This window comes from Lepisma saccharinum, chromosome 8 (assembly GCF_977018435.1).
Source record: "Lepisma saccharinum chromosome 8, izLepSacc3.1, whole genome shotgun sequence".
Classification (NCBI taxonomy): domain Eukaryota; kingdom Metazoa; phylum Arthropoda; class Insecta; order Zygentoma; family Lepismatidae; genus Lepisma; species Lepisma saccharinum.
This window is the reverse complement of record NC_139236.1, coordinates 82,142,384-82,170,024: the sequence shown is the minus strand read 5'-3', so window position 1 is coordinate 82,170,024 and position 27,641 is coordinate 82,142,384. Positions and strand designations below refer to the sequence as shown.

At 37.3% G+C, this 27,641-nt stretch overlaps 1 protein-coding gene across 2 annotated transcripts in view; it reads left to right on the top strand.

The window, feature by feature from the left end:
- LOC145991209 (uncharacterized) overlaps positions 1–27,641 on the top strand; it is a 65,095-nt gene continuing 37,454 nt past the window's right edge. For both annotated transcript variants that reach the window (XM_083127127.1, XM_083127126.1), the window contains exons 1-5: positions 1–135; positions 3,101–3,167; positions 3,566–4,180; positions 5,610–5,720; positions 6,381–6,404. In XM_083127127.1, the coding sequence (XP_082983253.1) occupies positions 94–135; positions 3,101–3,167; positions 3,566–4,180; positions 5,610–5,720; positions 6,381–6,404 (859 nt within the window). In that variant the 5' untranslated portion in view covers positions 1–93. The remainder of the gene's footprint in view (positions 136–3,100; positions 3,168–3,565; positions 4,181–5,609; positions 5,721–6,380; positions 6,405–27,641) is intronic.

The window sequence follows — 27,641 nt, the reverse complement described above, 5'->3', positions numbered from 1 at the left end:
TTGCATTACTTACTTTTGACACGTTTGGAGAGAATACCATGGATTCTATTAAAACATCAACTATACGAATGAAGTGGCAAACGTGTAGCGAATATGAAGATAATATTCTTGTTTGAATTACTTCACATTGTCCAGGTAAATATCTATAAGCATTTAATATTCGCCACCATACATTAATAAGGGTTTGCACTGCACGATACGTAGTGAAAGTCGTATTGTTCGATTTCTAACAGCTGATCAAATTTTGTGATCTATTTATTAAACATTCTGATTGTAGAATTCATATGTACAATGTTTTAATTAGTAATATACTGACATCACTAATGAAACAGCTGCCAAATTTGTACAGTCACGGACACTTCTGGGTTGTGAAGATACCATTGAAGGTCTATGGGTTCTTTTACAAGCTAGAAATGTCCGTGACTGTACCTCTAAACAAAATATACATTTTTCAAAACACTGTTAATGGAGTTATATAACCAATTTTTGCAAATTTTGATTATACCAGTGGAACCGAATAAATCAAGAAGACTTAGGTGGGCAGGCCATGTGGCACGAATGGGAGAGGAGAGAAGAGTTTACAGGATTCTTGTTTGGAAACCTGATGGTAAGAGACCAGTAGGAAGGCCAAGACGAAGATGGAGGGATAATGTTGAGATGGACCTAAAGGAAATTGGTAGTGATGGAAAAGAGTATATAGATCCTGCTCAGGATAGGAACAGATGGAAGGCCTGTATTACTGCAGCCATTAACCTTCGGGTTTAAGAAGGCTAGAGAGTTAGTTTGGAACCTTGCACCCTTGATGAGATTTGTAAAACGAATACAAAATAACCTTTGTGAGAACTGTACGCAACATAAATTGCCTCGCTAATCTCAATTCAACACACATATACACACAGATTAAACCCAAGAATATTAAATGTGACGTTACACGGAATTCAATATATTGAACCTCAGAACGCTACCTTGATTTTTTTGCCCATCTGGATAATTTTCTTGGGTCACCGATAGAAACATTACACACACACACACACACACACACACACACACACACACCCACACACACACACACACACACCAATCATCAAATAGTCAAACTTGTGTGTTTTGCACACTAGACATCTTGTTCACAAGCTCTTGTCATTGAATTATATATCCTCGTGAAACGATTCCGTAATTGGGGTTAGAATAATATTGCCGTGTTGAAAAGAATGGATTATCTTCAGTTGTTGTTGTTGTTGAGTTAAAATTTATGGGTGCGTCGGCACTTAAGGCCATTTCGCACCCTTCTATGTATGCGGGAAAATATCCCTTATCTAAAATTCTGACTGAGAACTTAAAAAAGGGGTGTAAAGAGCCCCTTGGGAAAAACTAAAAGTGCAAGGTTGTAAAAAGACCTGCACGAGACAAACACAACACATTAAAAAGTCAGAATAAACTAAAAACCTCCTTACAGACGGTGGAAGAGACCAGCTCTTCGCAAAAAACTAAAAACATGTGATAAAATACTGCTGTCATCACCCAAGAGGGATGACAAACAGCCGGAAAGGTTAAAAGTCTGCCGGAGGTAAGCAAGATCGACACATTCAACGAGAATGTGTCGGATGCTTAAAATAACATTACAAGTACGACACAACGGAGGGTCCAGCCCTTGCAGTAGGTGACCATGCGTGAGACGGCTGTGTCCTATACGCAGGCGGGTAAGAATAACGTCTTCTCGCCGAGAGGGACGAGACGAGGAACGCCAAGCACCTATGGTGGGCTTAACAGCGTGAAGCTTGTTCCCCGTTTCCACATCCCACTCGGTCTGCCAAGTGTCAAGTAGGCGAGAACGGAACACATTCTGCAGGTCGCTAGCTGGCAAAAGGTGGACGAGAACGTCGCCATCTGCATTAGCAGACTTGGCGGCAGCATCAGCTGCTTCGTTCCCCTGGATTCCCACGTGGCTAGGGACCCAACAGAAGTGTACATCTGTGCTTGCAGATAAGGACACAAGCCGTCTAAATATGCGTTGCACTACTGGATGCCGGGAATACGGCGAATCCAGAGACTGCAACACGCTGGTCGAATCACAGCACACAAGGACCTTCTTCACACCGTTGACATCTGCAAAATCCAGTGCCTTTAGAATGGCGTACAACTCTGCCGTATAGATGGAACAGGCAGGATGTAGTGAGTAACTGGAGCTGTGAGAGTCTAGGACGAAGGCGCAACCAACTGATTCGACTGTCTTGGACCCATCCGTGTAAAACACATTAAAATTGGGGTGCTTCGCACGAAGTTCTAAAAACCTTTGCTGGTATACAACCATTGGTGTCTCTGACTTTGGAAGGGCAGTCAGAGATAAATCGATAGAAGGTGCAGGAAACTCCCAGATAGGGAGGGGCGGAATGAGTGGATAGACGCCAGGAAGATCACTGTCAACACCAAGTGCTGACAGGATCTCGTCTGCACGAACACCAAATGGTCTTGTGGCACTAGGGCGGAGCCGATACCTTGCCAGCCTATTCACGTCTGAGATGGTGTGAAATGAGGGATGTGAAGGCATCGAGCGAAGATGGAGGAAGTAGTTAACTACCAGCCGCTGTCTTCGCAGAGACAGCGACGGCTCAGATGCCTCTACGTACAAACTGGCGATAGGGCTGGTCCGAAAAGCACCAGAGCACACACGTATACCAGCATGGTGGACGGTGTCTAGGATGCGAAGTCTAGATGGGCGGGCAGAAGAATACACAACACATCCATAATCAAGCTTCGACCTGATGAGTGCACGATACAATCGAAGCAGTACCGTCCTATCAGCACCCCAGGAAGTATGAGATAAAACACGTAAAAGGTTGAGAACTTGAAGACAAGAGAACTTTAACTGGCGAAGGTGAGGTAGCCATGTTAATTTCTTATCGAAAATGAGGCGTCGATTAGGGGAGCGAGGGGGAACAGGTGCCACCCCACTTTTTGCAACTTTTGATCACGCACCATGCTAAATCTTATCTACCAAGGGGGAGTAAACTGTTCTTGCCCCCCCTCCAGTTTTGAAACCCTATCACCGCCACTGGTTATCTTACGGGAACAGTAGAACAATTTCAATTTTGTATTACAGATAAGTGCGACAGTAATTAAAGACAATGTCAGAAACGACATCTGGAATTCTGCTGCCTGGATATATGGTAAGTTTTCTTTATGTAACAAGTAATTTAGAACAAAGTAACAACAAATAGTAAAACGTTATGACCATGTGAGAATAGGGTTAAAGATAATATATAGAAATACAAGAATCTCTACAGCTTAACTGAAAAGTGATTATTTAAAGCTTCTTTACAACTGTGGACACTCTCTCTTTCTTAAAACGATGGACACTTCGATTGGAGCTTTGTATAAACATTTTCAATGAGGCTTATAATTTATACATACATAATGAATACAAAAAACATTTTCCTCCGAATTTTCAGTCAAATACAATAAACTTTGCCTAATTTCTTTTGAGTCAAATAAACTTATCTATTTCTTACTTCCAGAATTAAATTAATAGTAATGTTTTCTTCTTACAATTTACTGTATTTCGTAGGTATAAAGGATAAACACCACATTAGAACGGTGAATGAGGAAGACAGGTTAATTTCGACGCAAGGAGGAAGGACATTTGGCGATATACAATTACCAGTTACAGAACAAGTTACCCAGCAACTTACAAATAAAGTACAACACTCGGTTATTGGAACGCAGCCAATAAGTGATGTTGCACAACTTAACAACCATACAGAAGCAGATCATGATGGGATAAATCAGGCCCCAAGAGCTCCCATCGTCATAATTCGAGCTCAAAGAGCTCCGAACGCCATAAATCAGGTTCAAAGAGCTTCTTACGTCACAAATCAGACTCAAAGAGCTCTGAACGTCAAAACTCAAGCTCAAAGAGCTCCAAACGTTGTAAATCAGGCTGGACGAGCACTTCAGGATCAAAATCAGTCCCAGAATGTTTCTTATCAGTTGATATTCAGTGGTCAAAAACACGGCCCTTCCAAACAACAAAGAACTCTGCGAACTTCTCTTGAACAAACCAAACACCAAACGCTTTTTAATGAACCATATCCTTCAAGTTATGTTCAATTGTCGACAAGGCGAAGGAGAAAGGCAAGGAGAGATCCAGACGATGAAGAATTATATTTTCCTGTAAATCGAGGTAAGAATATATTCTTTATTTTCATTAATGAATAAGCAGTAATTTTTCCAAGCCATTAATTCTGGTTTAATTTGTATCCGTGAGGCGTATCCTGCTCTTGGGCTATTTGCTCTAATAATATCTCCAATATATTGTTTGATAAGAATTCAACTTAGCGCTTATTAATTGCAGAGAATTACAGTCATATTTCTCAATAATACCAGAATTGTAACTAGTTACAAATTTTTCCTCTTATCGATGTTACCACATCGTACATTATCTGGATAAACTGGGCACAAATATAGCGCAAACATCTGTGTGCATGGTTGCATGTTCACACGATAGCCAGTGCTGTTTTTCGAAGCCTTGCACCCTCGAAAACGAGACCTCGACGAAAAAAAGGTTTCTAAATAAAGTTGTCCGAGTTACACGGTGATACCTTATGCATGTTGGGTATAGGTAAGGACGGGGCAAATGGACATTCCCTAAGATAAGTACGAATATTTTTGCATTGAAGTTCGCAACAGAGCAGCAGTTAGAGTTGTGAGATGACGAAGAACGTGTGTGAAAAGATGCAACCAGCATCTATACAAATCTTGAAGAAGAAATGCCAATCCAGCCTTAATACCTTACCACGTGCGGCAAATAAAAAAAAGAAAGCGCTAGGAAAGTAAGATTCCACGGATTATGATAGTCCGGACAAAGTTCTGCTTTGAAGTGTGGTGACAACAGTCCTTCCTCCATATGCACAGTCATTGTCAACATTTTGCTGCCATTTAAACTAACCTGTAGATATCAACCTTGCAACGAGATATGCAACTATGTGACATGTAGGCTAAGAAACAAAATCCGATATTGACACTTCCATTTAAGTACGTTGTTTTTCTACAACACGTAGTGTGGCTGATTGTAGCTATGTCATTTTTTTTTCACAAAATATGTGTGTTCCTAGCAACCCTGGCACGTACCACTTCAAGATAGAAAATGACGTCACAGATGCGACCAAATGTTGTGTTGGGTTGCCAGCATTCAGGCGGTAAAACGGGCTTTATTGAGCAACTGTAGCGCCGAAACGACGCACCAACGCTAAAAACGTTGCTGAGAAAAGTTGTTTGTTTTGGTGGTCCCCCTAAACGTTTCTGTGGTCCGTGGACGCCATTAAAATGACACCCTGTATAACTATATAACTACATACATACATACATATTTGCATATATACATACGGGCCTCCCGATGGCGCAGTGGTAGCGTCGTCGTCTTGTATTCAAGGGGCCCCGGTTTCGATACCTGGTGGAGGCACAAGTGGTTCGCATCCCACTTTAAACTGTAGGTCCAGTCCCGATTAGCCTTGCTGTGCATAAAGTTGACTTAAAACACCAACTCAACTCAACATACATACATACATACATCATAGCTATCTACATATTCAATTTTTCATTTCTCAACACAGGTGCTTCTTGCTCTGCTGGTACACGATGGAGGCTTCATTGCAGAAAATGTTACTGTTCTGATGACAGGCACTCCTATTGTACACAATCGAAGTGCAAAAGCGCAACTAAAAGTAAGTTTCGTTTGTAGTTAAAATATGTGATAAGAAAAGGCTTTCCATACTTTTAAAAAATAGGACATTTTTAATGCCTATAGATTTTAAGGGACGATGGGACAAACGAGAATCTTAGGTAAGAATTAAGATTCATACAAAAAGTTTTGTCTGAACAACTGGATTTCCAATTAATCATTTTAAGTACACGCATGTATGTAAATTTCATGAAGAAATAATTCGTCCAAGAGTCGCGTTTCATTAAAGACCTTTCCATACATGAATATATGCATGTAATGAATAGTCTATACGCTCAAGTTGCCAGTTCCTTAATATCCTACCATTTCAGGAGATTAAAAAATCAGTTAAGATTGTGATCATTAACGGAATAAAGAGAGTTCGATTGTTAACAACAACAACAAAAACAACAACAACAAATATTACCTGCGTGGTTACAAACAGAAAATGAATGTGATCTACAGCGTATGACTACTTCAGAATTGGCATAAGTAATTTGAACGTACATGTACAATTCCATAGAAAAGTAATATGCAATTTCAGTATTTACAATAAATTAATTTTTATCATTGATAGGCTACTAACAGAATGTTTGTTTCAATAAGCACGCAACAAGGCATGGTATTTGTTATTATATTAAATATTTTTTTTTCTTAATTTCAGAGAAAAATTTAAATCGAGGATTAAGTAAGAATTTTTTAAATAAAAGAGTTTATATTTAGTTTAATTTAAATAATACAAATCACATAACTAGATATATTAGGTTAATGGTGTTCTATAACATGTATAATTTACACTTTATTTTTGGTGTTATGAAAGTAAACGTTTTATCTGATAAAATAAATCACACAAGTACTGTACGTTATTGGAATGGATGATCAAGATGTGAAAACTTTTAAATGTGCAATTAATGTAAAATTTGTCTTTGGAATATAAAGCACGTTTACATTTGATTTCACATATTTTTACTGTCTGTTATAATACATACTGATGAAATTTTAGTAGTTGTATTGGTGATATTATTGGCGCAACAAATGAAGAGGTCATTTGATTAAACAGCCCGATTTGCCTACACTTAAAACTATGACAAGATGCCCATATGCCCCAATTGCTCAGGTGTGATATGCTCTCAATCCCAAGAATCCTGAATCCTAGTGTACAAATGAAGAACCCTAACAGACAGATTTGGCTACACTTAAAACTAAGCCAAGTACCCATATGATCTTATTGCTTACAGTGTGCTACTCTGTCAAAATCCCAAGAATCCTGAATTCTAGTGTACAAATGAAGAAGCCTCAACAGATTGATTTGGCCATGTGTGCAAAAGCTACATCTGTGAGATTGTTGTCCATAAGCTTGTTAAAAATATGCCCCTCTTGATATTGTTTTGGCTACACTTAAAACTAAGCCAAAAATGCTCATATCCTCATGCTCTAACAACTTACAGATCTAATTCAATACAGGATTACCTTGGACAAAGGCAGCTGCAAATTGAACTGTCACCTGTTTTCTTTCTAATCTTTGATCAGTTTTATGCCCGGGGCAGTAATTACGTAGCTCAGAAATGCATTAGTCTGTCAGACAGTTTCGATCGGGAAGATGGATGCATTGCTTGCCCCGGGCAATAAATTATGCACGCCTAGGGGCTTTCATATTCCATTATTGTTGGCACGCATGAGGGGGGAATCTACACAGAAAAATAGGCTAAAAGGGGGCATTATTGATATTTCTGTGTAATTCTAGAGAAAATTTCTTTTGCATGCTCTTATGCAGGCCTTGACACATGCCATTGACTCCAATTCACTGGAAGGGCAAGAAACTTCAATTAATATTTCTGTGTAATAGGGGGAAATTCTTACTAAAAGGACATTACTCCTTTGCATGACAGCATGCAAGCCTGGGTCCAATTCTAAAAGGCTTTGCTCTGAAATAATATATACACAAGTGAGACTTTGAAAATATTCACTGCTAGCTGATATCCAGCTCAGAGCTCCCGGGTCTGAAGACCGGTAGAGAGTGTGGGCATAGCCCCATAGCTTATATGCTTTGTAATCAAGAGGCTCCTGGGTTTGAGGCCTCCCCATGGTGAAGTGTTAATATTGCTGCCTTGTAATCAAGAGGCTCCCAGGTCTGAAACCTGGTAGAGAGTGTGGGCATAGCCCCATAGCTTATATGCTTTGTAATCAAGAGGCTTCTGGGTTTGAGGACTCCCCATGGAGAAGTGTTAATATTGCTGCCTTGTAATCAAGAGGCTCCCAGGTCTGAAACCTGGTAAAATGTGTAGGCCTCCCTGATGGCAAAGTTTTGGTATTATTGCCTTGTAATCAAGAGGCTCCCGGGTTTGAGACCTGGTAAAATGTGTGAGATTGAAATACATGTAGCAGAATAATATCCCCACACGTGAGACTTTGAGAATATTCACTGCTAGCTGATATCCAGCTGATAGCTCCCAGGTTTGATACCTGGTAAAGTGTGTTATACAACAGCATAATAGAGCAAAACTATTTTATATTGGGGATCACCAGAGCCTAGTTACTGCTGTTGTCTGGGTATAAAAGCACCAGCTCAGCCACTAACTGCTGTTATAATTGTTTTGGCATACGATCCATAGTTCTGTTTTTTTGGAGCAAGAAATTTTATATAAACAAACAATAAAAATGCCAAACTTGAAATATTGCAATCAATGTAAAAGAAATATTTCTAGTTCTAATTGGGCTAGGCACCGGCATAATTGTGATCCCGAAAAATGCAGAACAGCCACAAAAATATGCCCAAAATGCCATAAAATATTAAGCAAAGCATATTACAATAGGCATAAGTGTACTTGTTATGTACAGTCACCAATATTGCCCTCACAGCCATCTACATCTGGTCTGAAAAGGAAGCATGAAACACCTGTTAATGCTAGAGCAGCAAAGCAGCCACGCTATGCACCACCTATCCATAGCAGCTTTAATGGCCAACTTAGGGATCACTGTTTTGAATCAGAGCCAAGATGTGACATTAAGAAATTTTTGAACAGAATAAATCCTGATGTGCAGGCAATTCTAAATGCACAAAATGGCTCTTATAAGCTGTCCCTCAAATTGTTTACACAATATAAGAAATCAAATGGCACAAAATTTACACAGCCCCACATAACAGAAACTGTAGCTGTATATTCAAATACAAATTTAGACAAAATAATAAGCAGTTTGATAGAGCAATTGAATATTAAACACTCTGAATTTGCTGGAAAAGAATCAGGATGGAGCCTATGTGGATCTCCACACAAGCTCTATGTTAATATTTCTGAATTCAGCCCATTACAAGGATCTATATATCTGCTATTACCTGCCAATATCAAAAACAAAAAAGCCGTGGTTAACATAGAAAATAATGATGAGAAATGTTTTCTGTGGTGTATTTTAGCTGCTTTGTATCCAGTTTTAAGAGATCCACAAATAATAACTTATTATAAACAATATGAACATGATTTTGATAATGCTATGGAGGGCTTAGAATATCCAATGTCTGTTCAGAATATTGATAAATTTGAAAAAAAAAGGCCCGGGATATCAATGGTAAAAAATTATCTATTAATGTTTTTATTTGTTCTACTGGCCGTGGCAATTGCTTGATAGCACCTCTCAGAATCAGTACACTTGATGATGATGATGCTGTTCCGATTGATCTGCTCTTAAGTGAAAGGGATGACACATACCATTACACTCTGATACACAGTCTTGAAGCTTTAGTCAGAAAACAACAAGGCAAATCCAATACAATATTCAAGTTGTGCAGAAGATGTTTGACTGTATTTGATGGTAGAAAAATAATAAATGGGGTTCGGGAACAAAATGCAGAAATTGCTAAAAACAAGTTAATTGAACATTTAAAATACTGTGGCAACCATAAACCTGTTCATATGGTGATGCCTAGTCCAAGTGAAAATGCCAAATTCAAAAAATTTGAAGCCTTGTTGGAACACTCAGCATATGTAGTCTGTGATTTTGAATCTAATCTCAAACCCCTTGCATTCTGCAGCCCAGACCCTGAGGAATCTTCAATTACATCATACCAGTTACATGAGCCTTCTAGTTTTTATTATGTTGTTGTACAGGATGGTGTTGTTAGTGAAGAATATTTATACATGGGACCAGATGCCATCAAAAAATTTGCACATAGAATAGAAAATGAGTGCCATAACATAGCATCTAATATCTTATTAAAATCAAAACCTATGTTGCCTTTAACAGAGGATCAGATTGAAGATTTCAACAATGCAGAAAAATGCCCGGTATGTGATTCTGAATTTTCAGATATAAATATCAAGGTGCATCACCATTCTCATACAGATGGTAAATTCAAAATGGCCCTGTGTAATAGCTGTAATATTAAGATCCAGAGACCAAAATTTGTCCCAATATTTTGCCATGGTGCATCCAATTATGATTTTCATCATTTGATCAGGTACGAGGGGTTTGACAAGCAGAATTTAAATATTTTAGCAGAAAATAATGAGAAATATATTGCTATTAGCAAGAAAATTAAAGTTAATTGTGTTCCTATTCACTTAAGATTTCTTGATTCCTACAGAATTTTATCGGCTAGCCTGGCTACACTGGCCACTCAATTATCTGATGATCAATTCAAAATCACATGTGCTTTGTTTCCAAATCAGGACCTGAAATTATTTAGGCGGAAGGGTGTATACCCATATGACTATGTTACAGATTTTTCCAAATTTAATAAGTGTACTCTACCACCACAACAAGAGTTCTACAGCAAACTCAGAGCATCTGGAATCACTGATGAAGATTATCACCATGCCCAGTTGATGTGGAACAATTTAAAATGCCAGACATTTGGTGATTATCATAAGGCATATTTAAAACTTGATGTGACTCTCTTAGCTGATATACTTCAGGCATTTAGAAAATCATCGATGGAAAATTATAAACTGCATCCAATGTATTTCTACAGTGCACCAGGCCTAGCATGGTCTGCAATGTTTTTAAACCCTAAAATGCAGTTGGATCTAATCTAAGATCAAGATATGTATCTGTTTATGGAACAATGTATAAGAGGAGGCATGGTGCAATGTTCTCAGAGATATGCCAGAGCCAACAACAGATATAATCTTGATTATGATCCAGCCCTGCGATCAAATTTTATACTTTATGTGGATGCAAACAGCTTGTATGGTTATGCTATGATGGATAAATTGCCATATGCAGGGCTTGAGTGGGTTGAAGATTTCAATATTGAAGATATTCAGGATTTTGATGACAGTAACTACGGCCTGGTCTGAGAAGTTGATCTGACAATTCCTGATGATTTACACAACAAATTTTCTGATCTGCCCCCAATTCCTGAGGTTAAGTGTTCACCTGGCTCTAAACAAAAGAAGCTCATGATGACTCTAGAGCCAAAACAGGATTATGTCATATATTACAAAAACCTCCAGTTCCTGATGCATCATGGTGTTCAAGTGACCAAAGTTGGCAAAGTCTTAAGGTTCAGGCACTCAAGATGGTTGAAGCCATATATTGATACAAACACAGAGCTTCGAACATCTGCAATGAGCCAATTTGATAAAACTTTGTTTAAATTGATGGTAAATTCAGTGTATGGCAAAACCATAGAAAATGTCAGAAAACATAGTGATGTTAAATTAATTACTGACCCCAGTCTGAGCAAAAAATTGATTGCAAAGCCTAATTTCAATTATAGAAGAATTTATGATGAAAATATGGCACTTTTCAACATGAAAAAACAAAGATTAAATTTGATAAGCCTATTTATGTAGGGGCTGTGATATTGGAATTGGCCAAATTACACATGTTAAAATTGTATTATGATGTGTTGAAACCTTTTTATAATGATCGTGTAAAACTGATGTACATGGATGCAGATAGCTTTATTTTTGATATTCAGACAGAAGATGTCTATCAAGATATGTCCCAGCCTGCATTGCTTGAATATTTTGATACCAGTGAACATACAAAGATTCAACCCCACAACAAAAAGGTGCCTGGCAAGTTAAAAGATGAGACACTTGGTGATGTTATTGTGGCATTTGCTGGGTTAAGGGCCAAGATGTACAGCTTTGAAACATGTAGTGGTGTTGTTGCCAAAAAAGCCAAGGGCATTGGCAGAGTAACTCTAGACAAAGGGCTTGAATTTGAAGATTACAAAAATTGCCTCAAATCATGTAGCACAATCAGAACATCAGAAAATAGAATTCAGAGTGTGGATCACTTGTTGACTAGCAATATTGTAAGAAAAGTGGCTCTGGACCCACATGATGATAAGAGATGCATTTTATCATGCAGCATACATACTCTACCATGGGGGCATTGTGATTTGAAAAGTGGCAAACAATGCCCAATTACAGAGCATGATTTGAAATAAATAAACATGCCTATGAACTTATTTGGGTTCAAAAAACAGGCTATTATGGACCTGCCAACACCATCACCCTCTTCTGATATACAATCTGTAATATCTAAACTAAGTGGTTTGTTAATTATTCATCTGAACAGCATACTTACAGATGTTGATGATGAAACAGGTAAAATATTGTACATATTTAACAATAATTTAAATCACTACCAGTTACCTGTAGGTGGTCAATTACAATTTATTACAACCCCCGAGGGTGATGTCAAGGTTTCATAGGGAGAAATATTTATAGAATTAAGCACTCAAACATGATTTCTGGCACTGTATATACTGTTTATGCTGGTGACTGCTTATATATTGAGGTCCCGGGATCCTATGACAAGCTTATACCTTTTTTTATAGAATTAAGATTTAGATATTTTATAATAAATAACCACTAAAACAAAATGCCTAATGATATATTTGGCCATACAAGGCATGAAGATCACAGTGATGAGATTCTGATGCTTGATGTCAGAGTCAAAAAATTAAGAAGTGATTTACAAGCTTTACAAACCACACTCAATGCCAGTCTTCAACTAGAAATTACAAATTTACAATCACAATGCATGGACCCTCTTATTAAAATTGACTCAGAACTCAAATTGCTGCTTCAAAAATATACTGACTTGGCTACATTAGATAATTTTCAAAATTTAGAGGAGACTGTAGCAGCTCTTCAAGCCAAATTTAAGACTCAGGCTACCAACTCTGAGCAATTGAAGCAACAATTGGAAGAGCAGATAAATAATGTCCAGACACAGCTCCAAACAATTGTCAAAAGCATAAAGTCACAAGAAGATTTTGATCTAGTGATTTCCACTCTAAAGGAACAGTTTCAATCACTACAGATACCTAATCTGGACCCTCTGAACAATGCCATAGCCGAGGTTAAAGAAAAAATTGAGACACTTGAAAATTTTATGAACAACTTGCCATCTTCTGATGCTTTGAGTGCAATAACTCGGAGTGTTGCCAACATTAAGCTGCAACTTGAAACATATGAAGATTTTGGAAAAATTCAAAGTACCATAACCCATCTTGAGGGTACCATAGCGGCAGTGCAAAGTGATCTGACATATGTACAAGAATCTGTAGAATCCCGCTTGCCTGGTATCACAAAACTTGAAAAACTCAACACTGAATCTGAGCTATCTCATTTTCATCACTTGATCGATGATATCCAAACAAAGCTTGAAATTTTACAACAATCAACACCTACTCAGGCAGACATAACCCTGCTCCAAGATGCTATGCAAAGTGTGGCTGATGCTTCTGAATTAAATAATGTGAAATTGGCACTTGAATCTTTGCAGAATACTGTATCAAATCTGCCTACATCACAGGAACTTAAAAATATTAAGAGAGCTGTGAATCGCATATTGAAATCAGAAGATATCAAGAATATCCAGACAGAGATCAAACAACTTACTCAGACAGTGGTCACTCTACCAACTAATCAACATATTAATGAACTGCATGCCCTGTTTGAGGATATCAGAAGACAAGTATATGATCTTACTGCTCAAAATTCAAAATTGGCAGTTGTTGAAAATTTACAGCAAATTGTAGCTAATATCAAGCAACAGCTAGGAAGCATGGAATCCAACCAAGCAAATGCTCTGTCTGTTTTTGCCACCCAGCTACAAGAAATTGTGCAACAATACAAAAAACTTGTTGTGGACATAAAGATCAAGCCAGGCCATGATGATGTTTTTAGGACTATCAATTAGCACCTTGAATCTGTAACAAGTAGATTGCTTACAGCAGAAAAAGAAATAACTGGCATAATCGAGAATCCTAAACATACAGTAATTCTTGAATTATACAGTATCCCCAACAAAGAATATGATTCACCATTTACACCAGGTGGCAAAATATATATGCTGTCCCCTGCACAATTTTATTACCAGTTTTTTGTTGGGGGCACACTTAGACCAATCAAGATCAAATATTGGCTACAACCACAGGCACACCACTACCCTACCTTATCTATAACAAATGCTGATAACAAAGCAAAGGTCACCAGTGTAGAGTTAGAGGATTTTACAGACCCCAATACATTAGAGACATCTTATGCTGAAGATGATGGCTCTCTGGAATTTAATATACAAATAGGAGACAAACTGTATTTAGAAAATCCTGTAGTATCAGCTGCTGAACACCCTATAGTTGCAATATTCTTGTTTACATACTATGTCTAGACAAATTATTGTTGATGAATTACACGAACAAGTCAGACTTAATTATAAGAGACTGCCAGTGGTTACAAAAGGCACAGATGATTTATGGCAGTGTGACTTGGTTGAGATGGCAAGTGGACAGCTGAAAAACTTAGACAAGATCAACAAGGGCTACAAGTATCTACTCACTGTCATAGATACATTTTCAAAATTTGCCTGGGCTGTGCCACTCAAATCCAAGACTGGAAAATGTGTTACAGAAGCCTTCAGGAGAATCATCAATCAGAGTGGAAGATCACCGCGCTATTTGCAAACAGATAATGGCAAAGAATTCTATAATTCGGTGTTCCAACAATTTATTAAAAGCCAGTCAATACAACATTAGTCGAGTTACAGTGATCTCAAGGCTTCTATTGTTGAAAGATTCAACAAAACCCTAAAAAATCATATGTATAAACAATTTACACTTCAAGGTAATTATAAATGGCTCAGTATCCTACCAGAACTTCTACATAAATATAACAACTCGGTCCATTCCACAATCAACATGAAGCCCTCTAAGGTAACTTCATCTGATGAGCAAAAATTGATCAGCACTGTTTATTATCCTAGATACCAGCCAACAACAAGAAAAGCCAAATACAAGGTAGGTGATCAAGTAAGAATCAGCAAATATAAGCACTTATTCAAAAAAGGCTTTACCAGAAACTGGAGCACTGAATTATTTACAGTGGTTCAAGTTAAACCTGGGACCCGATACATATATATAATAAAAGACCACCGAGGAGAAATTCTCAAAGGCAGGTTCTATGAAGAAGAACTCAGCAAAACTAAACAGCCGGACACATATCTCATAGAAAAAATCATCCGCAGAAAAGGCAACAAGATACTTGTGAAATGGCTAGGTCTCCCAGAACACAGCTGGATCGAGGCAGACAAAGTGATACTATGAACACCTGGGATGTTATAAAGAGACTGCCAGAGCCTGAACAGCAGAATAAGAGAAATGGCAAGCTGTTGCCTGATAATATTAGATGTCTTATTGTTGGGCCATCGGCTTGTGGTAAAACTACACTAATGATTGATAATTTTTTATTGGCACCCAACTGGTTAGACTGGAAAAACAGGCACTTGTATGTCTTCTCTAAGAGCTTGGAACAATTAAAATATCAGCAGGTGATGAAGCTATATGATGGACTGGATATAGCCACTTTTGAATCAGATGTTAAGCCACTCCATGAATGTCTTGATAACTCTGTTGTTGTGTTTGATGACATTATACTGGATAATCAAAACAAGGTTAGAAATTTTTTTTACACAGGGCCGACACAAAAACATAGATTGCTTCTACCTGGCACAAACTTTTTCAAAAATACCCAAGCAGCTGATCCGAGACAACAGCAATTTTATATGTGTGTTTCATCAAGATCATACCAACCTCAAACACATACATGATGAATATGTAGGTGGGGACTTGAGCTACAATGATTTTTCCAAGTTTTGCAGTAGGTGCTGGAACCAGGACAGCTATGGGTTTGTCACAATTGATATGACAAGGAAACTCAATAGTGGCAAATACATAAATAAAATTAACAATTTTCTAGACATTGAAACATATATAAATAACCATGAAAAGGCCAATCATTGATGATCTTAAATTAAAAGATTATCTTGTAAAAAGATTTAAGGGATGGAAATCAGAGAACCGAGGAATCTATGAACAACACAAACAAACAGAACAGCCTATTATTGATGCTATTAGTGAATTAGGTAAAAATATCAAAACTGTTACAAAGCAATTCAAAATTTGATCACAGAGCTTGTACCTGTAGCTGCTAGGAACATATGAGATTATCCAATCACCCCACTTTCTAGTATTCATACACCTAGTCCTGTTGCTCCTCGAAGAATTGAAGCTACTCAGGATCCTATTGAATTGGGTCTTCTTGCTCAAAAATATTTAAGCACACCTAAAGACAACAAAGATGAGGTCTTTGGCTTATATGCTGACACAGAGCGTGATGGTAGCATCATACATAGAATTGGCAATTTCAGAGTAACATTTATGGGAGATGATCTGATAGTATATTCAGAATCTCATCTTGGAGAAAAAGGTGCTTTTGTTAAGTATCCTGGCACACCTGGATTGTGGGAACTGATGACTAGGAAAAGGCCTGGCAGCTATACAGATCAAGATTATGAGCATTACAATTAATAAAATCAGATGCTCTATACCAGAACAATGATCCCACACAAAAAGGAGTCAAGTCTAGCAGTGGAGCAAAATACAACAACTTAATCAAGCCCATATGGTCTCAGATCAAGACTGGTAGTGGAATCAAACAATACAACACCCTGCCTAAAGAATTTGTGTGGGTTGATGATGTCAGGAAACTTGTAGATAGGTTGCTGGTGATAGCTGGGGAAGAAAATGCTGGCAACCACAATTTTTACAATGAAAAGGTTGGAATTATGGACATGATAAGCACCAAATTGACTAATTTTATAGTGAATGACACTAAGGGGATTGGATATCTTATAAAAATTATTAATACTCTACCACCTAAATTTTGGAATATCTCTGAGGGTCGGGGGCTGGTTAATGACATCATAAACAAGCTGCCATTTGAACTACACATTCCAGGCTATCAGTATTGTGGTCCAGGTACAAAATTGGACCATAGATTAAACACAGGGGACCCTGGTGTTAATCCCCTAGATGCTGCTTGTAGAGACCATGACATAGCATATAACACACATTCTGATCTTGAGAAGCGACATGTTGCAGACAAGAAATTAGAAGACGCTGCATTTGGTAGATTTGTAAGCAAAGATGCTTCTTTAAGTGAGAGAATAGCAGCATTGGGGACCACCATAGCTATGAACACCAAACAAAAACTGGGGTGGGGGTTGTGATAAATTAAATAAATTTAAGCCACTTAATTAAGCTATGTAATCCCAGAATATGTATATAATAAACCTAGGATGAAGGCCAAGGGTGTTATGTATCAAATACCTTATGCAGGTCTTAAATCTCTTAAAACTATTGATAGCCTTTTAACCAAAAAGCAGCGCAAGAAAAAAAGCTCTTGTCTTGCCAAGGGCCATGGGATGAAATTATTACTTAGTACCCCTCAATTAAAAAAAATACAGCAATCTAGAAAAAAATTGCATACAGGTGGCTTCATATTTAGTATCCCGGCCATCTTAGCAGCTTTGGGGGCTGTGGGGAGCTTGGCTGGGGGATCAGCTGCTATAGCAAAAACACTAATAGATGCCAAGAAGAATAAGGCAGAATTAGATGAACTGAAGCGCCATAACCTGGCTATGGAAAAACAAGGCAAAGGTGTTAAGAGAGCCATGAATAAGTTTAAAAAAAACAAGAGCCGCTTACAAACCAAGATATTGAAGCTTTAATCAAGCCACTGGGCATCAAAAATTTTAGAGGTGTGTACATGTCTGATTCTTTACCAGAACAACCACTCAACAAAGAGTGTGGCATAGTTAATTTGGATAAGTACAAAAATCAGGGCCCTCACTGGATCTGTTATCTTAAATATTTAAAAGATGAGGCATTTGTGTTTGATTCATTTGGAGGTGTTCCACCTGAAAATTTAGTAAAATATCTAAAATCAACTAATCTTTATTACAATAATGCCCGTGTTCAAAATTTCAAAGATGTTAATTGTGGACATCTGTGTTTATGTGTTCTTAGATATCTGTCTCAAATAAATAAACCATCAATTGAAGATTTTCAAAAGGCCCTGTGGTATCTGAAGCATCATGGGGGTATTCCATCTCACCAGCCAAAATTCAATATTGAAACTCAGATTACATGATGATATAGTGTATCCCAAAACAATAGCTCTCAGAGCATTTTATGGCATGTACTTGATCCCTAATATTACACACCACAACAACACAATTGCAGTTGGGGATCAAAAAATTGTTATCACTCCAAGGCAGTATAATCTGTCCACTCTAAATGCTCAGTTACCTAGAGGTATAGTGTTAACTCAAAATTCTGTCACTCACAGAGTAGAGATTGTATCTGCTACAGAAACAGTGGATCTGGGTACTATAGGAGAGCTGTTAGGCTTTGAGAACAACACAAAACTTGAACCAGCCATCAAACACACTGCTATTAATATACCTAAATTCTTAGCCATAGAAACTCTGAATATTCACTGTAATGTGGCCGAGGGTATGATCACCAAATCAAATGGCATAGGCACTCACAAACAAACTGGCATCATTGCAACATTCAAACCTAACTCTGAATTTATGGAGCCAATCATCTATACTCCATCAACAACATTATATTTTCCTGTGTGCCATAATAGAATAGATTACATTGAGTTGATGGTCACTAATGAAAAATAAGAATTAGTTGATTTTGCTGGAGCCACAACAACAGCTATCATAGAGATTAATATTTAAATAAAAATACATACAAAAAAAATGGAAAATATTGAGAGTTATGAGCTACAATCATTCCCCCCCAAACAGGAGGACCTTTGCAAATTTAAATCAACCCAACACAGAGATTGAGGTTGATCTTGATGTAGGAGATGGCTTTATACACCCCCACAGAGCAGATCTATACATCAAATTTGATGTTGTAAAGCTCGATGGTACAGATTATCCGGCAAATTCAAATATAAGATTGGTAGACAATTTTGTGCCACATCTGTTCTCTGAAATTGAGATCAGAAAACATGGTGTTGTTATAAACAGAGTGGATTACCCTGGTATTACCTCTACAGCTTTGGCCACATTAAAATTATCCAAAACCGAGGCATCATACTACAAAATAGGTGGATTTGAGGCTGGTGATAAAATATTATCCAAGAGCCACACAGTATTGTTTCCTATGCACCTGTTGCCAGGATTCTTCTCAGATTACAAAGATATTATGTGGAAGGGTGGTTTAAGAATTACATTTAGAAGAGCTGCCAATGATAATAATGCTTTGATGAGGTACAGTACATTAAATTCTACTGGGGAAGCTCTGCCTAATACCCTACCTGATGAAGGCAAGTGCCTTATTCAGACTATGGAGCTAAGAATTCCAGTTGTTGAATATGAAGCCAGTTATGCTCTTAAATATAAAGCAGATATCCTAAAAAAATCCACAGGTGCCTTTACAATTTTATACATATCAATGTGTGCAGAAGCCTGCCACTGGTAGCTATTATGAATTTCATGCTACAAACTCATTCTCCAGTATACAATATGACATGCCAGATTTTGTGGTGGTACTGTTTCAGACTGGAAGAAACAATAATCAAGAAAAAAAATTCAAGTAAATTTCATAACTGCAACATCAAAAACATATATCTTAAAAATGGCAGAAATGAGGTGCTCCCCAGAGAAAATTATAATTTAAACATGTCCAAGGATGATTTCCTCAAATTATATGAAGCATTTACAGCATTCCAAAGGGTCACTACTGGCAATACTGACATGTTTTACTCACCAGATGAATTCAAAGCACAGAGAACCATGTTTGTCATCAACACTTCAAAAAGGAAACAAGTTGTGGTTAATGACAGGACAAACATTAAAATTATCTGTGAATTCCACGATACACTCCCTGATGACACCATATGTAGTGTTATTCTTATAGGTGAAAAATCATATGTTTATGATGTAAGAAATGAGAGAGTCACAGAGCAATTCTAGAAGGCCTCTACATATTACATTGTCTTAGTACTAGATATGCAAGTTGGGCCTGGTGCCCAATTAAAATATTCGGGTTAACATATTAATACTCTGAACTGACTGTCAAGTATTTAAGCACACTTGACAAAGTATTACACTAGAGGCAATAAGCTCTTATGAGCATTTTTGGCTTAGTTTTAAGTGTAGCCAAAACAATATCAAGAGGGGCATATTTTTAACAAGCTTATGGACAACAATCTCACAGATGTAGCTTTTGCACACATGGCCAAATCAATCTGTTGAGGCTTCTTCATTTGTACACTAGAATTCAGGATTCTTGGGATTTTGACAGAGTAGCACACTGTAAGCAATAAGATCATATGGGTACTTGGCTTAGTTTTAAGTGTAGCCAAATCTGTCTGTTAGGGTTCTTCATTTGTACACTAGGATTCAGGATTCTTGGGATTGAGAGCATATCACACCTGAGCAATTGGGGCATATGGGCATCTTGTCATAGTTTTAAGTGTATACAAATCAGAGTTAGGTTTGAATGTTGCAATGATGCCAGTTTGTTTGTGAGTGCCTATGCCATTTGATTTGGTGATGATACCCTCGGCCACATTACAGTGAATATTTAGAGTCTCTATGGCTAAGAATTTAGGTATATTAATAGCAGTGTGTTTGATGGCTGGTTCAAGTTTTGTGTTGTTCTCAAATCCTAACAGCTCTCATATAGTACCCAGATCCACTGTTTCTGTAGCAGATACAATCTCTACTCTGTGAGTGACAGAATTTTGAGTTAAAACTATACCTCTGGGTAATTGAGCATTTTGAGTGGACAGATTATACTGCCCTGGAGTGATGACAATTTTTTGATCCCCTACTGCAATTGTGTTGTTGTGGTGTGTAATATTAGGGATCAAGTACATGCCATAAAATGCTCTGAGAGCTATTGTTTTGGGATACACTATATCATCATGTAATCTGAGTTTCAATATTGAATTTTGGCTGGTGAGATGGAATACCCCCATGATGTTTCAGATATCACAGGGCTTTTTGAAAATTTTCAATTGATGGTTTATTTATTTGAGACATATATCTAAGAACAGATAAACACAGATGTCCGCAATTAACATCTTTGAAATTTTGAACACGGGCATTATTGTAATAAAGATTAGCTGAATGTAGATATTTTATTAAATTTTCAGGTGGAACACCTCCAAATGAATCAAACACAAATACCTCATTTTTTATATATTTAAGATAACAGATCCAATGAGTGCCCTGATTTTTGTACTTATCCAAATTAACAATGCCACACTCTTTGTTGAGTGGTTGTTCTGGTAAAGAATCAGACATGTACACACCTCTAAAATGTTTGATGCCCAGTGGCTTGATTAAAGCTTCAATATCTTGGTTTGTAAGCGGCTCTTGTTTTTTTTAAACTTATTCATGGCTCTCTTAACACCTTTGCCTTGTTTCTCCATGGCCAGGTTATGGCGCTTTATTTCATCTAATTCTGCCCTATTCTTCTTGGCATCTATTACTGTTTTTGCTATGGCAGCTGATCCCCCAGCCAAGCTCCCAACAGCCCCAAGTGCTGCTAAGATGGCCGGGATAGTAAATATAAATCCACCCACATGTGATTTTTTTCTAGATTGCTGTAATTTTTTTAATTGGGGGGTACTAAGTAATAATTTCATCCCATGGCCCTTGGCAAGACAAGAGCTTTTTTTCTTGCGCTGCTTTTTGGTTAAAAGGCTATCAATAGTTTTAAGAGATTTAAGACCTGCATAAGGTATCTGATACATAATACCCTTGGCCTTCATCCTAGGTTTATTATATATATATTCACAACCCCCACTCCAGTTTTTGTTTGGTGTTCATAGCTATGGTGGTCCCCAATGCTGCTATTTTTTCACTTAAAGAAGCATCTTTGCTTACAAATCTACCAAATGCAGCCTCTTCTAATTTCTTGTCTGCAACATGTCTCTTGTCAAGATCAGAATGTGTGTTGTATGCTATGTCATGGTCTCTACAAGCAGCATCTAGAGGATTAACACCAGGATCACCTCTGTTTAATCTATGATCTAATTTTGTGCCTGGACCACAATACTGATAGCCTGGAATATGTAGTTCAAATGGCAGCTTGTTTATAATGTCATTAACCAGCCCCCGACCCTCAGAAATATTCCAAAATTTAGGTGGTAGAGTATTAATAATTTTTATAAGATATCCAATCCCCTTAGTGTCATTCACTATAAAATTAGACAATTTTGTGCTTATCATGTCCATAATTCCAACCTTTTCATTGTAAAAATTGTGGTTGCCAGCATTTTCCTCCCCAGCTATCACCAATAACCTATCTACAAGTTTCCTGACATCATCAACCCACACAAATTCTTCGGGCAGGGTGTTGTAATGTTTGATTTCACTGCCAGTCTTGATCTGTGACCATATGGGCTTGATTAAGTTGTTATATTTTGCTCCACTGCTAGACTTGACTCTTTTTTGTGTGGGATCATTGTTCTGGTATAGAGCATCTGATTTTATTAATATTTCTTTGTAATGCTCATAATCTTGATCTGTATAGCTGCCAGGCCTTTTCCTAGTCATCAGTTCCCACAATCCAGGTGTTCCGGGATACTTAACAAAAGCACCTCTTTCTCCAAGATGAGATTCTGAATATACAATCAGATCATCTCCCATAAATGTTACTCTGAAATTGCCAATTCTATGTATGATGCTACCATCACGCTCTGTGTCAGCATATAAGCCAAAGACCTCATCTTTGTTGTCTTTAGGTGTGCTTAAATATTTTTGAGCAAGAAGACCCAATTCAATAGGATCCTGAGTAGCTTCAATTCTTCGAGGAGCAACAGGACTAGGTATATGAATACTAGAAAGTGGGGTGATTGGATAATCTAATATGTTCCTTGCAGCTACAGGTACAAGCTCTGTGATCAAATTTTGATTTTGCTTTGTAACAGTTTTGATATTTTTACCTAATTCACTAATAGCATCAATAATAGGCTGTTCTGTTTGTTTGTGTTTTTCATAGATTCCTCGGTTCTCTGATTTCCATCCCTTAAATCTTTTTACAAGATAATTTCTTAATTTAAGATCATCAATAATTGGCCTTTTCATGGTTATTTATATATGTTTCAGTGTCTAGAAAATTGTTAATTTTATTTCTATATTTGCCAGTATTAGGTGTTCTTGTCATATCAATTGTGACAAACCCATAACTATCCTGGTTCCAGCACCTACTGCAAAACTTGGAAAAATTATTGTAGCTCAAGTCCCCACCTACATATTCATCATGTATGTGTTTGAGGTTGGTATGATCTTGATGAAACACACATATAAAATTGCTGTTGTCTCGGATCAGCTGCTTGGGTATTTTTGAAAAAGTCTGTGCCAGGTAGAAGCAATCAATGTTTTTGTGTCGGCCCTGTGTAAAAAAATTTCTAACCTTGTTTTGATTATCCAGTATAATGTCATCAAGCACAACAACAGAATTATCGAGACATTCATGGAGTGGCTTAACATCTGATTCAAAAGTGGCAATATCCAGTCCATCATATAGCTTCATCAGCTGCTGATATTTTAATTGTTCCAAGCTCTTAGAGAAGACATACAAGTGCCTGTTTTTCCAGTCTAACCAGTTGGGTGCCAATAAAAAATTATCAATCATTAGGGTAGTTTTACCACAAGCTGATGGCCCAACAATAAGACATCTAATATTATCAGGCAGCAACTTGCCATTTCTCTTATTCTGCTGTTCAGGTTCTGGCAGCCTCTTTATAAGATCCCAGGTGTTCATATTATCACTTTGTTTGCCTCGATCCAGCTGTGTTCTGGAAGTCCTAGCCATTTGAAAAATAACTTGTTGCCTTTTCTGCGGATGATTTTTTCTATGAGATATGTGTCAGGCTGTTTAGTTTTGGTGAGTTCTTCTTCATAAAACCTGCCTTTGAGAATTTCTCCTCGGTGGTCTTTTATTATATATGTATTAAGGGTCCCAGGTTTAACTTGAACCACTGTAAATAATTCAGTTCTCCAGTTTCTTGTAAAGCCTTTTTTCAATAAGTGCTTATATTTGCTGATTCTTACTTGATCACCCACCTTGTATTTGGCTTTTCTTGTTGTTGGCTGATATTTAGGATAATAAACAGTACTGATCAATTTTTGCTCATCAGATGAAGTTACTTCAGAGGGTTTCATGTTGATTGTGGAATGGACCGAGTTGTTATATTTATGTAGAAGTTCTGGAAGAATATTAATCCATTTATAATTACCTTGAAGTGTAAATTGTTTATACATATGATTTTTTAGGGTTTTGTTGAATCTCTCTACAATTGAGGCCTTGAGATCACTGTAACTCGAGTAATGTTGTATTGACTGGCTTTTAATAAATTGTTGGAACACAGAATTATAAAATTCTTTGCCATTATGTGTTTGCAAATAGCGCGGTGATCTTCCACTCTGATTCATGATTGTCCTGAAGGCTTCTGTAACATATTTTCCAGTCTTGGATTTGAGTGGCACAGCCCAGGCAAATTTTGAAAATGTGTCTATTACAGTGAGTAGATACTTGTAGCCCTTGTTGATTTTGTCTAAGTTTTTCAGCTGTCCACTTGCCATCTCAATCAAGTCGCTCTGCCATAAATCATCTATGCCTTTTGTGACTACTGGCAGTCTCTTATAATTATGTCTGGCTTGTCTGTGTAATTCATCAACAATAATTTGTCTAGACATAATATGTAAACAAGAATATTGCAACTATGGGGTGTTCAGCAGCTGATACTACAGGATTTTCTAAATACAGTTTGTCTCCTATTTGTATATAAAATTCCAGAGAGCCATCATCTTCAGCATAAGATGTTTCTAATGTATTGGGATCTGTAAAATCCTTTAACTCTACACTGGTGACCTTTGCTTTGTTTTCAGCATTTGTTATTGATAAGGTAGGGTAGTGGTGGGCCTGTGGTTGTAGCCAATATTTGATCTTGATTGGTCTCAGTGTGCCCCCAACAAAAAACTGGTAATAAAATTGTGCAGGGGACAGCATATATATTTTGCCTCCTGGTGTAAATGGTGAATCATATTCTTTGTTGGGGATACCGTACAATTCAAGAATTACTGTATGTTTAGGATTCTCGATTATGCCTGTTATTTCTTTTTCTGCTGTAAGCAATCTACTTGTTACAGATTCAAGGTGCTCATTGATGGTCCTAACAACATCATCATGGCCTGGCTTGATTTTTATGTCCACAACAAGTTTTTTGTATTGTTGCAGAATCTCTTGTAGCTGCGTGGCAAAAACAGACAGAGCATTTGCTTGATTGGATTCCATGGTCCCTATCTGTTGCTTGATATTAGCTACAATTTGCTGTAAATTTTCAACAACTGCCAATTTTGAACTTTGAGCAGTAAGATCATGGACCTGTCTTCTGATATCCTCAAACAGGGCATGCAGTTCATTAATATGTTGATTGGTTGGTAGAGTGGCCACTGTCTGAGTGAGTTGTTTGATCTCTGTCTGGATATTCTTGATATCTTCTGATTTCAATATGCGATTCACAGCTCTCTTAATATTTTTAAGTTCCTGTGATGTAGGTAGATTTGATACAGTATTTTGCAAAGATTCAAGTGCCAATTTTACATTGTTTAATTCAGAAGCATCAGCCACACTTTGCATAGCATCTTGGAGCAGGGCTATATCTGCCTGAGTGGGTGTTGATTGTTGTAAAATTTCAAGCTTTGTTTGGATATCATCGATCAAGTGATGAAAATGAGATAGCTCAGATTCAGTGTTGAGGTTTTCAAGTTTTGTGATCTGTTGCTGGACACTGACAAGGGTATCTACAATCCCAGGCAATCGGGATTCTAGAGTTTCTTGTACATTAGTCAAATCACTTTGCACTGCTGCTATTGTACCCTCAAGATGGGTTATGGTACTTTGAATTTTTCCAAAATCTTCATATGTTTCAAGTTGCAGCTTAATATTGGCAACACTCCGAGTTATTGCACTCAAAGCATCAGAAGATGGCAAGTTGTTCATAAAATTTTCAAGTGTCTCAATTTTTTCTTTAACCTCGGCTATGGCATTGTTCAGAGGGTCCAGATTAGGTATCTCCAGTGATTGAATCTGTTCTTTTAGAGTGGAAATCACTAGATCAAAATCTTCTTGTGATTTTATGCTTTTGACAATTGTTTGGAGCTGTGTCTGGACATTATTTATTTGCTCTTCCAATTGTTGTTTCAATTGCTCAGAGTTGGTAGCCTGAGTCTTAAATTTGGCTTGAAGAGCTGCTACAGTCTCCTCTAAATTTTGAAAATTATCCAATGTAGCCAAATCAGTATATTTCTGAAGCAGCAATTTGAGTTCTGAATCAATTTTAAGAAGAGGGTCCATGCATTGTGATTGTAAATTTGTAATTTCTAGTTGAAGACTGGCATTGAGTGTGGTTTGTAAAGCTTGTAAATCACTTCTTAATTTCTTGACTCTGACATCAAGCATTAGAATCTCATCACTGTGATCTTCATGCCTTGTATGGCCAAATATATCATTAGGCATTTTGATTTAGTGGTTATTTATTATTGAATATCTAATTCTTAATTCTATAAAAAAGGGTATAAGCTTGTCATAGGATCCCGGGACCTCAATATATAAGCAGTCACCAGCAGAAACAGTATAAACAGTGCCAGAAATCATGTTTGAGTGCTTAATTCTATAAATATTTCTCCCTATTGAAATCTTGACATCACCCTCAGGGGTTGTAATAAATTGTAATTGTCCACCTACAGGTAATTGGTAATGATTTAAATTATTGTTAAATATGTACAATGTTTTACCTGTTTCATCATCAACATCTGTAAGTATGCTGTTCAGATGAATAATTAACAAGGCACTTAGTTTAGATATTATATCAGAAGAGGGTTGTGGTGTTGGCAGGTCCATCATAGCCTGTTTTTTGAACCCAAATAAGTTCATAGGCATGTTTATTTATTTCAAATCATGCTCTGTAATTGGGCATTGATTCCCACTTTTCAAATCACAATGACCCCTTGGTAGAGTATGTATGCCACATGACAAAATGCATCTCTTATCATCATGTGGGTCCAGAGCCACTTTTCTTACAATATTGCTAGTCAACAAGTGATCCACACTCTGAATTCTATTTTCTGATGTTCTGATTGTGCTACATGATTTGAGGCAATTTTTGTAATCTTCAAATTCAAGCTCTTTGTCAACAATTACTCTGCATATGCCCTTGGCTTTTTTGGCAACAACACCACTACATGTTTCAAAACTGTACATCTTGGCCCTTAACCCAGCAAATGCCACAATAACATCACCAAGTGTCTCATCTTTTAACTTGCCAGGCACCTTTTTGTTGTGGGGTTGAATCTTTGTATGTTCACTGGTATCAAAATATTCAAGCAATGCAGGCTGGGACATATCTTGATAGACATCTTCTGTCTGAATATCAAAAATAAAGCTATCTGCATCCATGTACATCAGTTTTACACGATCATTATAAAAAGGTTTCAACACATCATAATACAATTTTAACATGTGTAATTTGGCCAATTCCAATATCACAGCCCCTACATAAATAGGCTTTTCAAATTTAATCCTTGT